The 14,482-nt window shown below is 41.1% G+C and overlaps 1 protein-coding gene across 1 annotated transcript in view; it reads left to right on the top strand.

Annotated features, from left to right (window-relative positions):
* Positions 1-6: 6 nt before the first annotated feature.
* Positions 7-14,482, top strand: part of POLR2B (RNA polymerase II subunit B) — a 16,776-nt gene continuing 2,300 nt past the window's right edge. Inside the window, exons 1-23 of the mRNA XM_041488212.1 lie at positions 7-112; positions 313-385; positions 1,209-1,359; positions 2,865-2,977; positions 3,248-3,467; positions 4,386-4,544; positions 5,552-5,716; positions 6,213-6,409; positions 7,129-7,248; positions 7,612-7,798; positions 8,505-8,648; positions 8,875-9,014; positions 9,141-9,252; positions 9,712-9,866; positions 10,106-10,304; positions 10,415-10,583; positions 11,065-11,161; positions 12,315-12,409; positions 12,624-12,874; positions 12,961-13,050; positions 13,308-13,415; positions 13,903-14,016; positions 14,096-14,256. Coding sequence (XP_041344146.1) covers positions 94-112; positions 313-385; positions 1,209-1,359; positions 2,865-2,977; positions 3,248-3,467; positions 4,386-4,544; positions 5,552-5,716; positions 6,213-6,409; positions 7,129-7,248; positions 7,612-7,798; positions 8,505-8,648; positions 8,875-9,014; positions 9,141-9,252; positions 9,712-9,866; positions 10,106-10,304; positions 10,415-10,583; positions 11,065-11,161; positions 12,315-12,409; positions 12,624-12,874; positions 12,961-13,050; positions 13,308-13,415; positions 13,903-14,016; positions 14,096-14,256 — 3,239 coding nt within the window. The 5' untranslated portion in view covers positions 7-93. The remainder of the gene's footprint in view (positions 113-312; positions 386-1,208; positions 1,360-2,864; positions 2,978-3,247; positions 3,468-4,385; positions 4,545-5,551; positions 5,717-6,212; positions 6,410-7,128; positions 7,249-7,611; positions 7,799-8,504; positions 8,649-8,874; positions 9,015-9,140; positions 9,253-9,711; positions 9,867-10,105; positions 10,305-10,414; positions 10,584-11,064; positions 11,162-12,314; positions 12,410-12,623; positions 12,875-12,960; positions 13,051-13,307; positions 13,416-13,902; positions 14,017-14,095; positions 14,257-14,482) is intronic.

Raw genomic sequence — 14,482 nt, 5'->3', positions numbered from 1 at the left:
AGCCGCCGTGCCGCCGCCGTTCGCCCGCGCCGCTCCGCGCTCCCGCTCGCCCCTCGCTCGGCCGCCGCCGCCGCGGCCCCTCCCGCCGCCACCATGTACGACGCGGACGAAGGTGAGGGGTTTTCCTTTTCTCCTGGCCTTTTCCTCCTGCCCGTCCCGGCCGAGGGTGGCGCTGGGCGTGCCGGGGCCCGCGGGAGCCGGGAGATGGGGGGATGCGGTGGCCTGTCCCGGGGTACCGGAGGGACCCTGAGCCGGGCGAGCGGGGACACGGCGGTGGTGGGAGGCTAACTCACAGGTTGTGCTTCCCCACAGATATGCAATACGATGAGGACGATGATGAAATCACGCCCGACCTGTGGCAGGAAGCCTGCTGGATTGTTATTAGGTGCACTCGCTGTCCTTATCCCTTCTCGCGTGCTCCAGGCTGGCAGGTGACATCCAGCTTGCTCCCGGGAACGCTGGCTGCAGCTCCCTGGAGCGGCTGGCTTGGTTACGATAAACCCTGTGCTGCGGCACGGGCTTTCAGTAGAAACAAAGGGCTGTGTGCAGGGATTCAGAAGCTCTGCTGACCCCCAGCACACACCTTTTTCAGTGAAGAAAGAGGTGGTTTTGGCTCCATATTAAACTCATGGTTTTGCCCACTAATTTCACTGCTGATGCTGGCATTAGGAAATCAGTACTTGGTTGGTTTTGGTGGTGGTGTTTTTTCCTAGGAAAATACGAGTGTCCAGGACCTGTGTGGGTGGAACACAGGGAATCCAAGCTAAAAGTTCTGAATACTATTGCTTGGACTTAGGGACATGCTCCTAGTTTACTGCAGCTTGCAAAATTAGTTAAGCAAAGTAATTTACAGGTGTTATTGAAAACTTGAGCTGAAGCCACTTTCCGTGAGGTTTGTGATCACGTTTCTCTTCCAATTTAAGGGAAATTTGAGGTACTCACTGTGCATGCAGTCGTGGCTCAGCCAAGAGGTGGCAGCAAGTCTGTCACTCCAAAGTGTCTGTCTTCAGGCAAGGAGGGAATTGTTAAACATTTGTGAGGAGCATCTGTGTTTGAAACTCATGCCTTAAGTGAATGTGTTTGATTCTGCACTATATTTCATGGCTTGTGGAGTTTTGGTGATAACTATATCTTAAGTTTGTTGGTGTGTGAAGTACATTAATTAAATTAAGATTTCTTATTAACTTGCTCTTTTTTTTTTTTCCTAGCTCCTATTTTGATGAAAAGGGTTTAGTCAGGCAACAGCTGGATTCCTTTGATGAGTTTATTCAGATGTCTGTGCAGAGAATTGTTGAAGATGCTCCACCAATTGATTTACAAGCTGAAGCCCAGCATGCGTCAGGAGAAGTGGAAGAGCCAGTAAGTGGAGAACCTTGGCAGAGATTATGTGTTTTTACAATTCAAAGTCATTTCTCATTTGTTTTATTCAACCCCTGTCCTGCTGTTTGAGTTGAGAAGTGACCAAGAACAAGTGGCTGCTGCAGCTCATCTTGTCAGTTCCTCTGCAAAACTGTGTGGACAGAGATTCAGTAGAGCAGGTCAGGTAGCCAAGAGCAAGCTGTGTTTTGGTGAGATCTTGGTTTTTCAGCAGCTTTCCCATGGCAAGGCAGGCTTATGGCTGAAAACTTCTCTCTTAGTTTTGACTCAAGTTAGGTCCAGGTTTTCAAAGGGTGCTGTTGTTCATCTTCTTCCCTTGGCACCGCATTCCTAAGAGCACAGATTGTCTCAATTCTGCACCCCGTGATGGCTCCTCTACAATGAGTGTGCACCTTCTGCAGTGGCTCTGGTGCTTTCACCTGTGTCCCTTGTGTAGTTTGATCCCTGTTCCATAAGTGCAAATGGTGATGAGCCATTGCCTTGCTGTCAGTCACTTACCTTGATGTTTCCCTCTAGGGATTTAAAGGAACTTCAGGACATTTGAATTTGTTATGCAGCTTTCCTGTTCCTTTGCATTTTTTGCAGGCAAAGAACTATCCTGTAGAGAATAACTGAGATGTCATTTGCTTTCTTTGCTAGGCAAATAGTTCATAAACATTTAGCTCACTAATTCTTAATATTTCCTCTGTTATTCTGTGTATATTGTGGCAGAATTCTCTACTTGTGCAGTTCTGCAGCTGATGTTTGTGCTGTGTCTGGTCGTGGTTCAGATCACAAGCATGGTTTGTGCTGGGCTTCTTTTTGCCCAAAAGCTATCATTTTACTTTCTCAAATCACAGAGGTTAGTGTCTTATTCTCATTTATTAAATGCAAGTTTTTAGGAATAGGTTTAGAGATGAGTAAAAAGAAAACTTGCTTTTTCCTTTAGAGGCACTTGTAGGCAATCTCTCACCACATTTGAAGATGCTGGAGTAATTTAAGGAAAATGTGTGTATTGGAAAAAAACTTGATTTTTTTGTTTCTGTCTCCCTCTGCTTCTCAGTCTCAAATTTTGAAGGCAGCTTAGAGCACATGAGAGGGTTTAGCAGCCCTGCTCAGAGATAAGAATGGTGGTAAACATATTCTCCTTAAGATAGCTTTCATGAGAACTTGGGAAACAGTACTATATGTGGCTGTTGCTGCAAATCCAGGAAAAGGTGTTTCTTCACACAAGGATGGAGACTTTTTTGACCTACAGAACATTTGCCTTCAAGGGTCTGCCACCTCCTGTTGTAGGAAGCTTTTGTGCATTTTAAAATCAGATCATTTTCCAAAAACTCAAGTCTTACTTTGTTTACTTGTCCTATAGAATCTTCCTAGGAGCTGGTGTTACCCAATTGGCTGTGTGTTCATTTATTGGTAGTGGCTGTTCTTCTGCAGTAGCAGTTCTGGTTGCTAATAGGAGAGATGTTTCTTCCATTACAAGTAAATATATTCTTGTTTTCCAGCCCCGGTATCTGTTGAAGTTTGAACAAATCTATCTCTCCAAACCTACACACTGGGAAAGGGATGGAGCACCCTCGCCTATGATGCCAAATGAAGCCAGACTGAGAAACCTCACGTAAGAGCCAACTCTGGTGGATAAACACAAGGAAGAACTGCCTCTGCCTTACTGTTTCATAGCCTTTTGCAATATAGTAGTGCCTTGAAAATGTAATAATTGCTGCTTTGTTTAAACTTCCATGTCTAGTTGTTAAATGCAGATGGAGATTGGTGATTTGGTAATAATGCTTAATACACCAGTGAGTGCTTGAATAACTGCCTTCATTACTCAGGGTTGTACAGAAAGGTAGTAACTGACAGGTAACACAGTGGTGTTTTTATTCTGTAGGTATTCTGCCCCCTTGTATGTGGATATAACTAAAACAGTTATTAAAGAAGGGGAGGACCAGTTGCAGACCCAGCATCAGAAAACCTTTATAGGAAAAATTCCTATCATGTTGCGTTCCACATACTGTTTGCTGAATGGCTTAACTGACCGTGATCTTTGTGAGCTGAACGAGTGCCCACTTGATCCTGGTGGCTACTTCATCATTAATGGATCAGAAAAGGTAAGGGATACACCTTGCACAGCCATCTTTACAGACACTGGAAGTTCTGTCACTTGTTCCCATATGTTTTGCCAGGAGCATAAATGCTCTTATTCCAGTGTACCAGAGATACTATGGGAGCTCCTGATCTTGCAGAAAGATGGGCTTTTATTTATCTGTTAGGGCTTTCTCAAGCCACCTTTTCTTCTTTGAGATACATTTCCCATCTTCAGTTCTTCCCTTTTTCTGTTTTGTGAACTGCTTTGCCTTTTGTGAACTGTTTGTGAGTAAGTGCTCTAGATATTTTTATTTCCTTTTCCAGTATTGCAGAGCAATGTGCATTCTGAAATGAGGCAGTTCCTTACTCAGAGTGTCCTCCAGCTTGTTCGCAGCTGTATTTTTGCTGATGATTTTGCTGTATTTTTGATGCATTTTGTTTTAAGAAGAGGTTCTTGCCTCCATTGATGTGGAAGCAGCTTCAGAAAACCATATCCTCACTCTGTTAGTGCCTCACCAGTGAAACTGACAGTATTTTCTGATAACCCAGGCAAACACAGCAATATAATTAGAATTTTATATTTCTTTTTGGGGAAAAGAATTCTGGCTTTGCTTGTTGAGCTGGCATTTAAATTTGCCTCTGTAGTGCATTGGCCTTGGAAAAACAGATAGTGAAATGCTTTATCAGTGTGCAAAATAGCACAGCCAGCATGTGTGGTAAGTAAGAAAAGACAACAGAGTTCCCTGAGTCTCTTGTTTGGACTATTTCATCTTAAATAGCTTTTATTTTGTTTAAATCTATATTTTCAAAATACAATTGACTTCACGCTGTGCAGCGCTCTTAAAGTTGAGGCACCTGAAGGAATAGTAGAAACAGTGTGAGTGTTGCTGTCAGTATTCTCTTTTGTCAGTTATTTACTGCTGCTCTTGTTTCTCACACAGGTTCTGATTGCTCAGGAGAAAATGGCTACAAACACAGTGTATGTGTTTGCAAAGAAAGATTCGAAATATGCCTACACAGGAGAGTGTAGGTCTTGTCTGGAAAATTCCTCTCGACCAACAAGTACAATATGGGTCAGCATGCTGGCCAGAGGTGGACAGGTATGGCCAGGCAGTAATAACCCCAGGGATTGATTTAGGAGTTTTGTTACTGTCCTGTCTCTTTGTGTCATTTGCTTTTGGGATTTTGAGAAGAAATTTCTTCTGATGCTAAACTGTAAAGAAGATAAAAGCAAATTAAAATTTGTTTGTCATATGTTATGCTTGTCTCTATGATAAATAATTTGAGGATTGAAATGAAGACTCAGTTTGTGGCAGGTTTTAGGGCAAGGCTAAAAATAATTTTTTTAATTGCTATACATGAATTTTTAGAAAATTCAGACAAGCCGTGTCTTGTTTTTTCATGAAGAATAAATAGAAGAGACCCTCTCTTTGCTGATGGCCAAGCTAGTGTTGAGATGTATTTTGCAGACCACATATGAATTCATATTTAACATCTAATTGTGCCATCTGTGAGGGGAAATAAGTGCTACTTGTAACTTATAAAGCAAAAGGTGACAGTACTCATTTAGTATTGCACTGATGTTTTGAAATTTTCCAAGAGCAACTTTACAGTAGCCTCACTCCTGGTGTCTGAGGCACTCCTGATTTCCTGTGCATCCCACAGCATTTCCTTCTGGAGAGGGGGAGCAGCTACTTGAATAATCACTTGCACAGTGGGTTAGAAAAGCTGAGTTTAAGCCTGACAGAAGGAACACTGAAGGTGGATGGGATTGCTCTTGGCACTGAGGGAGAGAAATTATGCATATGGGTGAACAAGTAGTATTTATATTCCTTTGTATCAGCAAAAACCTTACAAGTTTTCACAGGCTTCTAAAGCTTGAAATGTTTTTAAAATTAAAACTCATTGCTGGAGTAAGGTTGCGGAGTAGCTCCTTAGTTGGCCTGCTGAGAAGCCATGTTTTCCTGTGGTGCTTGAATAAATATGCTTGTGTTGTATCATCCAAATCCAGAGAGTGACTTTTACTTGAAGGCAGGATGATTTTAGAGACTTTTCTTGAAAGGCAGGATGATTTAAACCTAAGCCCTGCTCTCCCCCATCTTTGCAGGGTGCAAAGAAGAGTGCCATCGGTCAGCGCATTGTAGCAACTCTGCCGTATATCAAACAAGAGGTGCCCATCATCATTGTCTTCCGTGCACTCGGATTTGTGTCCGACAGGGACATTCTAGAGCACATCATATATGATTTTGAAGACCCAGAAATGATGGAAATGGTAATATATATTAAATTATTTCCTGTTCTCATGTTTGATGGTGTTTTGGTGCAGGTAGTCATCACTTGAAGCGTTGTTCATTTTTCTGTTGTAATTTAATTATTATTTTTGTGGGTTCTGCATTATAAATGTTGAAAGTTCTCTGCCTGAATCTATTCTAATGAGTACATTAAGGGGACAGGGCACAGTGGAAATTTTTAAGAGTTAATATGTATTTGGAGAGTTAGGGTCTTCTCCTGCTGTTGTTGCTTTAACTGTAAAATCTTGATTATGCCTAAAACAGCAGAATGAACTTGAATGAGAACTATTTTCTGAAGTTTAAACTATTTTTTTTTCTTCTTCCTGAATGCTTCATTGCTGTTTTCTAGTGCCAGAAAGACCTGGATCAATAATTAGGAGATCCTGAAAAGAATCATTAGCAAACTACTGTGTAGTTTCCCTCAGCCCCAACAGGCACTGGTTGCTACAAGATTTTTGCTGTATTTTTCTGCCTTAGGTCAAGCCTTCTCTGGATGAAGCATTTGTCATTCAGGAGCAAAATGTTGCCCTCAACTTCATTGGCTCAAGAGGTGCCAAGCCAGGTGTCACCAAAGAAAAGAGAATCAAGTATGCCAAAGAAGTCTTGCAGAAAGAAATGCTCCCGCATGTTGGTGTCAGTGACTTCTGTGAAACCAAAAAGGCCTATTTTCTAGGGTATGTCAGAACTCTGTCTCACAGCTGCAAATGGATATTTTTTACTCATGTATATGATTGGAAGAATGCCTTGAATGGAAGTTTGTTGTAGCCTCAGTCTTCAGGATACTCTCTGATAAAACTTGGGGCACTGGTGTATTTTCCAGGCTGAGAAAATGCAAACTTTGATAAACTAGGAAAAAATAAAGGAACGAAATGAGACTCAAGCACATTTTGGATCTTACGTTTAATATGATGATAGTGCTAAATGACTTTTTGATATCCAGTTGCATGGATAACACCTAGAAATTGATAACTAAGATTTAGACAAGTACTGATAAGCTGACTGTAATGTAAACCACTCTTTAAAACCAGTAGCACATTGTCTTGATGACTGCTTACTGATATGCAGATGGACTGTAGCATCAGGAAACTTGTGATTTTATACCTGATTGCATGTGCTTCAACAGAACCTGTGTTACAGTACAGGACAGATATTTAGCAGAAGAGGCATGACCATCATGATGTAAATATTTTCTTCTCCCTGTCCTTAGCCTGAACTTTCTGTGGTCATCCACCTCTAAGGATGTGCTGAAGAGGTTTATTTTAGGGCAGTGGTATCCTAAAGATCTAGCATGGACAGCTTTTAGGATGGAGTCTACTGACTGATCTTTGAAAACATGTAATCTTTGTTGTGAATGTCTGCTGTCAGTTTAAAACAAACTGTCTTACTTGCTTAGGTATATGGTCCATAGACTGTTGCTGGCAGCACTGGGAAGAAGAGAGCTGGATGACAGAGATCATTATGGCAACAAAAGACTGGATCTTGCTGGGCCACTCCTGGCTTTCCTGTTCAGAGGGTAATTATCACATACACATTTTATTTCATGGTAGAGGCATTGCCAACTCTGTGCTTCTAAGTCAGACTAATTCTGTTGTGTCAGAGAGTCAGTCTTGGGCAACACAGCTTCTGTGTAATTGTGACTTTTTCATGGAGTAGTTGAGTTTCCTATAACAGTAGGTGGCCAGCATTGGCTTGCTTTGAAGCATATTTTATGCCTGTTTACAAATAGTTGCATTTGCTTTATTCCCCTCTGCCCCCTCACCCTGGTTACAATTTGCTTCTTTTCACGATGCCAGTGACATTTCTTTTAAATAGCCCCGAGTAGGCTGAACTGCACATGCATTGTTTAATCAGATTTCTTGGTGTCTTTCTTCTACAGAATGTTCAAGAATTTGCTGAAGGAAGTGAGAATATATGCACAAAAGTTCATTGATAGAGGGAAAGATTTCAACTTGGAGTTGGCAATTAAAACAAGAATTATTTCAGACGGTTTGAAATATTCATTGGCAACTGGAAACTGGGGTGACCAGAAGAAAGCTCATCAGGCCAGAGCAGGAGTATCTCAGGTACAATAAGAGCTTTGTCAGGTTTACAGTTCTTATGGTAAAACTGTTCTCATGGAAGAGTTTAACATTGCTTAACAGCCATGCATGTTGTATGTTAAACAGAAATATTCTTAAAATGAAGTTTCCTTAGGTGACACAGATCAAACAGATCCAAACAGTTGGATCTTCTTTAGTGTGTGTGGTTTAGGGGTTCTTTTGTCATGGTTTGTTTGCTTTGGCTCTTGCATTCGCTGCTAAACAGTTGGTGCAACTCTTGTAAAGATTTTTTTTCTTTGATCATACACTTTTGTGTAAATTCCTAGTCCCAGGGAGTCATCCAGGAGGATGGATATCTTTCCTTTAGTTACTTCCAGTGCTTCACAGGCAGTTAAAAAAACTTGAGTGACACCTTATAATATAAAAGTTCTGTATTCCACGGCAAATTATGAGGAGCACTGACTTTATTAGCCAAGGGTCTTGCTGTGATAAAAACATGCTCTGGGAACTTCTGCCACTACAACACTAGTTAGGAGCTTGAGATTCTAGGGGAAGTGTGAGGTTAGTGGAGGTGAGCTAAAAAGTGTAGCTAACAAAAATCAAAGCTGTTTTAGTTCTTTTTGAGCACATCATCTCTAGAGGGTGTTGATCCTTTGTGCTAGTGTGCCATGATGCCTGTCAGCAGCACACTTAAGAAGCTTTGACCAACTGAACTCCTTCCTATGTGCAGGTGTTGAACCGCCTGACTTTTGCATCCACACTTTCCCACCTGAGACGCCTGAATTCTCCGATTGGGAGAGATGGAAAACTGGCCAAGCCCCGGCAGCTGCACAACACCCTGTGGGGAATGGTTTGCCCTGCTGAGACCCCTGAGGTAATGAAAGCAGGATTTGTGTACTGACTGCCTTTCCCTCACAGTCATTTTGTAGCCGTGGCACTTGTGATGATCCCTTGCACTTTTTTAATAATGCTGACACAAATATTTAGCTTTATAGCTAACTCGGTGGTTGGAAGCATGCTTTGTGTCCGGTTCCTTGAGGAGTTAAGTTGAAATTCGTCAATCTTCTTGATTTGAAAATGCAACTTTGTGTTTCTGCTAGGGTCATGCAGTAGGACTTGTGAAGAACTTAGCCCTGATGGCTTACATTTCTGTGGGGTCGCAGCCATCCCCAATTCTGGAGTTCTTGGAAGAGTGGAGTATGGAAAACCTAGAAGAAATATCTCCAGCAGCAATAGCTGAGTACGTGCAAATAAAATTCTTCAAACAGACTTAAGCTTTATCCTGCACAACTTTTCAAGGGTTTGAGGGTTATTTGGTAAGGTGGGATATCTTTAGTTATTATTTGTTTGTGTTTCCCCTTTCTAGTGCTACCAAGATATTTGTTAATGGCTGCTGGGTAGGAATACACAAAGATCCGGAGCAGTTGATGAATACCCTAAGGAAGCTTCGTCGTCAGATGGACATCATTGTGTCAGAGGTATAAATCTTTACATCTAGAGTTGGGGTGTCCTTTTAGGCAAGAGAGGATAATGCCTTGATACTACTTTGCAAGTTTCAAGTTTCAATTATTTGCAAGTCTCTTTCTGAATATACTTCTGTTGGGTTTGGTTTGTGGGTGCTTTGGGGAGGTTTTTGTATTTGGTGCATTTGAATTTTATTTTTTTATTAATATATGCTTGATTGTGTATGATTTGTTGCTTGGTTGTGGGGTTGGTTTTTTTATGGGGGTTGTTTGTTTTTAAAGATGATCCAGTTGAAAGACAAAACAGTTGAAAATAATGAACTCCTGTTTATAGGAGTGTTACTCTTTGTTCTGTGCTTCTGATAGTGTCTGGAAAGACTTTGCTTTAGGGAATTTGGTTATCCTGTTTTGTGTTCTGTAGTTGTGATTCCAAGCTGAGACTTTATACTCATGAGGTGCTGCTGTCTTGCCCAGGTCTCCATGATTAGAGATATTCGTGAGCGAGAAATCCGCATCTACACTGATGCAGGCAGAATTTGTCGGCCCCTTTTAATTGTGGAGAAACAGAAGTTGCTGCTGAAGAAAAGGCACATTGACCAACTGAAGGAACGAGAGTATAATAATTACAGGTGAGGGACATTCCTGAAATTCAACTGAAGGTGTCATTTTCCATCTTGGAAGGTGCTACATTCAGGTTGGAGAGAGGAATGTTTAAAACTTTGTGCAGCACAAAGATGCCTGGTAGTTTAATCAGTTTTTTTTTAATCACACTGAGGCAGTGGTAGTAGTAATAAGCCAGAGAAGTCCTTGTTTCTGTCACTGCTGAAGAGACCCATTTTAGGTGTTAATTGAGTTATTGGTTGTTCAGTTGGCAGGATCTCGTGGCCAGTGGTGTAGTAGAGTACATTGACACCCTGGAAGAAGAGACTGTGATGCTGGCAATGACTCCAGATGACTTGCAAGAGAAGGGTGTGGCATATTGTTCAACATACACACACTGTGAGATTCACCCATCCATGATCCTGGGAGTGTGTGCATCTATTATCCCTTTCCCTGATCACAACCAGGTCAGTGCACCTCTGCTGACATCCTCCTTTTAAAGCTGATAGAAAACCCACAGGTGTGTGTATAAGGAGCTTTATGTCCATAATTAATGGTCTTCCCTTTGTCTGTCTAGTCTCCCAGGAACACATACCAGTCTGCTATGGGTAAACAGGCCATGGGAGTCTACATCACCAACTTCCATGTCCGTATGGATACGCTGGCACATGTGCTGTATTATCCCCAGAAGCCCCTGGTAACAACACGCTCCATGGAGTACTTGAGGTTCAGAGAGTTGCCAGCAGGTGCGTTGTCAGTTCATTTCATGGAACAAAGACACTACTCTTCTGTTTTGTTTTAAACATGGGGTTTTAATCATGGTGTGTGTAGAATACCTGAACATTTAGCAAATGTGTGCAATTTAAGAAATAAGTGTAGGTTAAGTGTTAGGTTGTAGCTGGACACCTAGACTGCAAAAAATCTGTTGGTAGTGTTGCAACTGAAACTACTTTACAAAAAAAAAAAAACCTACTAAAATCTAACTGAAAAAATGCATTTTCTATATTGATGTTTGATAGCTTTTTCACAAGGGGTCACTCTTGACTCTCTTTTCTACTCAGAGTTCAGTTTGCTGATGCTGCATGTTTTTGTGTGTGGGATGTAGAGATTTTATCTGAGAAAGGGCAGAACAGCTTGACTGTAGAGAGTACAGCCTATTTTGAGTTAAAATAGTGTCTGTCTGGGCATGTGTGCATTCTTCTAAAATATTTTCTCTGCGTATTGTAGGTATCAACTCGATTGTAGCCATTGCATCATACACAGGCTATAACCAGGAAGACTCTGTCATTATGAACCGTTCTGCTGTTGACAGAGGCTTTTTCAGGTAAGACTGTAAATTTTTTAACTGCTTGGAATTAAAAGAAAAAGCTATACTGAGTTGTCCAGAGGTTCAAAAAAAGTTCATTTTATGCTGGAAGATGCCATTCTCCGAATCTTTCCACTTGAGAAGCATTTTATTTTTTTTTTTAATGGGGATTGAGGGAGCAACACAATGAAAATAGTGAATGTGTATCTTAGCAAAACACCATGAAACCTGTCTGCCCACTTCATCTTCTTGGTCTCCCATTTTGATCTTTATTCTGTTTAGGGTCCGTCGTATCACAGTTTAATGAAAAACATTTGGACTCTTCCTTGGTGTATTTTCATATAAGTCTTGCCAGTTACCAGAACAATGTTCCAGCATTTTAGCATAGTCTTGTCTTTTTAGTGAGACAGTTGCTACCAGTTAGGATTGGAATGTTCCTCTCCTTAGAAGGAACTGCTGCTGGCACAGCTGGTGGCTGATGTGACTTCATGCATTATAGTATCTGAAAGCACTTTGGTGTGCTGGCAACTGAGACAGCAAACAAAAACCCTTAAAGCACCAGAAAGAACCTTACATTAAATTGAAAGTTTTTCACTGCAGCTCAGTGCTACTTGACTGTAGCACTGCAAGGTAGCAGTAGAAGCCTAAAAAAGTTTGCAAAATTGTATGCATAAGGAGGAAAATAATATGAGAATGATATGCTGAAGATGTGAATAATCATTAGGAATAATAACTACTTCTATGGTGTCAAGCAGATACAAGTCTTTGCAGTTCATCAAAAATTAGCCTGTTACCTTAGGTACTTTGGCAATATCTGCAGAGTGGCCATCATAATGCCCTCTGAAACTTCTCTGTGTGGTGGGTTGTTTTTGTTGGGTTTTTTTGTATTTTGTTGTTTTGAGGGGGTTTTTTTTGTACTTTACAGTTGTTTTTTGTTTGTTTGTTTGGTTTTTTTGTGTTGGTTTTTTTTTTTTTTTGGTTTGGTTTGGGTTTTTTGTTTTTTTTTTGTTTTTTTGTTTTGCCCTCAGTCAAGGTCAGATTAACAGGAAATCAGAGGAAAGGTTGTGCGGCATGCACTCATTATTTGGATTTGGTTGTCATTAGTAACAGTAGCCATAATATGTGAAAATGATGCTGGCTTCACTGGAGGAGACTTACACCTTTATTTCAGGTCTGTGTTCTATCGCTCATACAAAGAGCAGGAGTCTAAGAAAGGGTATGACCAAGAGGAAGTTTTTGAGAAGCCTACACGTGAAACTTGCCAAGGTAAGATAAAGGAGTGGTTTTAAGGTAAGGTTTTGTGGGAAAGGTAGTGTTGAACTGATTCAGTCTTCATTTTGGGATATATTAATACAGACATTTCTGTATTTGATAGAAATTACCGTACCACTTGAGGTATTTGCATTAGATACAGAACATCAAGAGTCAGTAGGTTGAAAATTTTGGGAGTCTACTTTTTTGGTTCCTTCTTCCCCTCAAGGTATGAGACACGCAATCTACGACAAACTTGATGATGATGGTTTGATAGCCCCTGGGGTACGTGTGTCTGGGGATGACGTCATCATTGGCAAAACAGTCACTCTGCCAGAAAACGAAGATGAGCTGGAGAGCACCAACAGGCGCTTCACCAAGAGAGACTGCAGCACCTTCCTGCGGACCAGTGAGACTGGGATTGTAGACCAGGTCATGGTAACCCTGAACCAGGAAGGATACAAATTCTGCAAGATTAGGGTGAGCACTGATGTTTGTGCTTTTTGCTTTAATGATCTTTGGTCTGTATTTAAGTTACCAATTGCATGTTTTCCTGTGGCTTACAGGTACGTTCTGTAAGAATTCCACAAATTGGAGATAAATTCGCTAGCAGACACGGTCAGAAAGGAACCTGTGGGATCCAGTACAGGCAAGAGGTAATTTTTTTTTTCTTCTTCTGATCTTACCTGTGATGATCTTAACATTGGAACTGTCTTAAGTGAATTGTCTGTGGAATATCTACTCAGGTGCAATATTGACTGAAATGTAGCTAAAATATTTTTAGAGGGAGACACAGCTGCTTTACCTATTCCAATGCCTTTTAAATTCTTTAAAAGACTTTATTTGGATCCAGGCACATACTTTTCCTAAACATGATGTTCTGAGGAGCTGACTGTGTGTTTCCCTGCTCTAGGATATGCCCTTCACATGTGAAGGCATCACACCTGATATCATTATCAACCCCCATGCCATCCCTTCCCGTATGACCATTGGTCACTTGATTGAGTGTCTTCAGGGCAAGGTAAGAACAGTCTTCTATACTGCATGTCTCAGCAATATGAATTAAAATTTGGTGGGGACTGTTAGATGCTTAGAGCTTTTTTTTTTTTTTTTTTTTTTTTTTGTAAAGATAAACACTATGTAGTAGGTGTTGATTCATTTAAAAATGATTGTTCTCCAGTTATTTGATAGCAAAAGGAGGTTTCTTATGGAAGATGTACTGTCCTGTAAATTTTATCCAGAAGGTCAGGTCCTACCTACAGTGTGCTCTCTCATTTGTTGCTTTTGTTCCAGGCGTTTTCCCCTGACCTAGAATAAGGAGAGGCAAAATTGTTTATAGTGTGTATTTTTTAAAATATGTGGCAGATAAACACAGCGAGATAGGGTACTACCATTGGCATGGAATCTCAAATTCCAGTATTAAGAGTTACAACTGTTTGAAACAGCTAAATATGGTCTAACCAGTCCTTCAGAAACCTGACAAACTTTTCCAAATCTCTTCTCTGTAGGTGTCTGCAAACAAGGGAGAAATTGGTGATGCTACACCTTTTAATGATGCTGTCAACGTGCAAAAGATTTCCAACCTTTTATCAGATTATGGCTATCATTTGAGAGGAAATGAGGTATAATCAAAGTATCAATCCACTGTAATTTTTTTAATACACCATTGATGGGTAGTAAGGTTTACATTGACTTCTTCAGGTCCTCTACAATGGCTTCACTGGTCGAAAAATCACATCCCAGATCTTCATTGGTCCTACCTATTACCAGCGCCTGAAGCACATGGTGGATGACAAAATCCATTCTCGTGCACGAGGGCCAATCCAGATCCTTAACAGACAGCCCATGGAAGGCAGATCTCGGTAAGGATCCCTGCTAGTTTATTTGTGGTGTTTTGTTTTCCTGTCCAGCTTTTAGCCCTGAACAAGCAGTTACTCCAGCTTTGCAGCTTAATTAGCTCGCCCCAAATAGCTGCCCATTTTCTTTATGTGTTTGGCTTAAGAGGTTGTATTTGGGTGCACGTGCCAAGGTTTTGGTAGCAGGAGGTACTGCTGGGGTGGCCTCTCTGAGAAAGGAGCAGGGATTGCC

This window comes from Pyrgilauda ruficollis, unplaced genomic scaffold (assembly GCF_017590135.1).
Source record: "Pyrgilauda ruficollis isolate IOZ18807 unplaced genomic scaffold, ASM1759013v1 scaffold89, whole genome shotgun sequence".
In the NCBI taxonomy this organism is placed as follows: Eukaryota; Metazoa; Chordata; class Aves; order Passeriformes; family Passeridae; genus Pyrgilauda; species Pyrgilauda ruficollis.
Note: the sequence above shows the minus strand (reverse complement) of the source record. Positions and strands in the feature narration are given on the sequence as shown.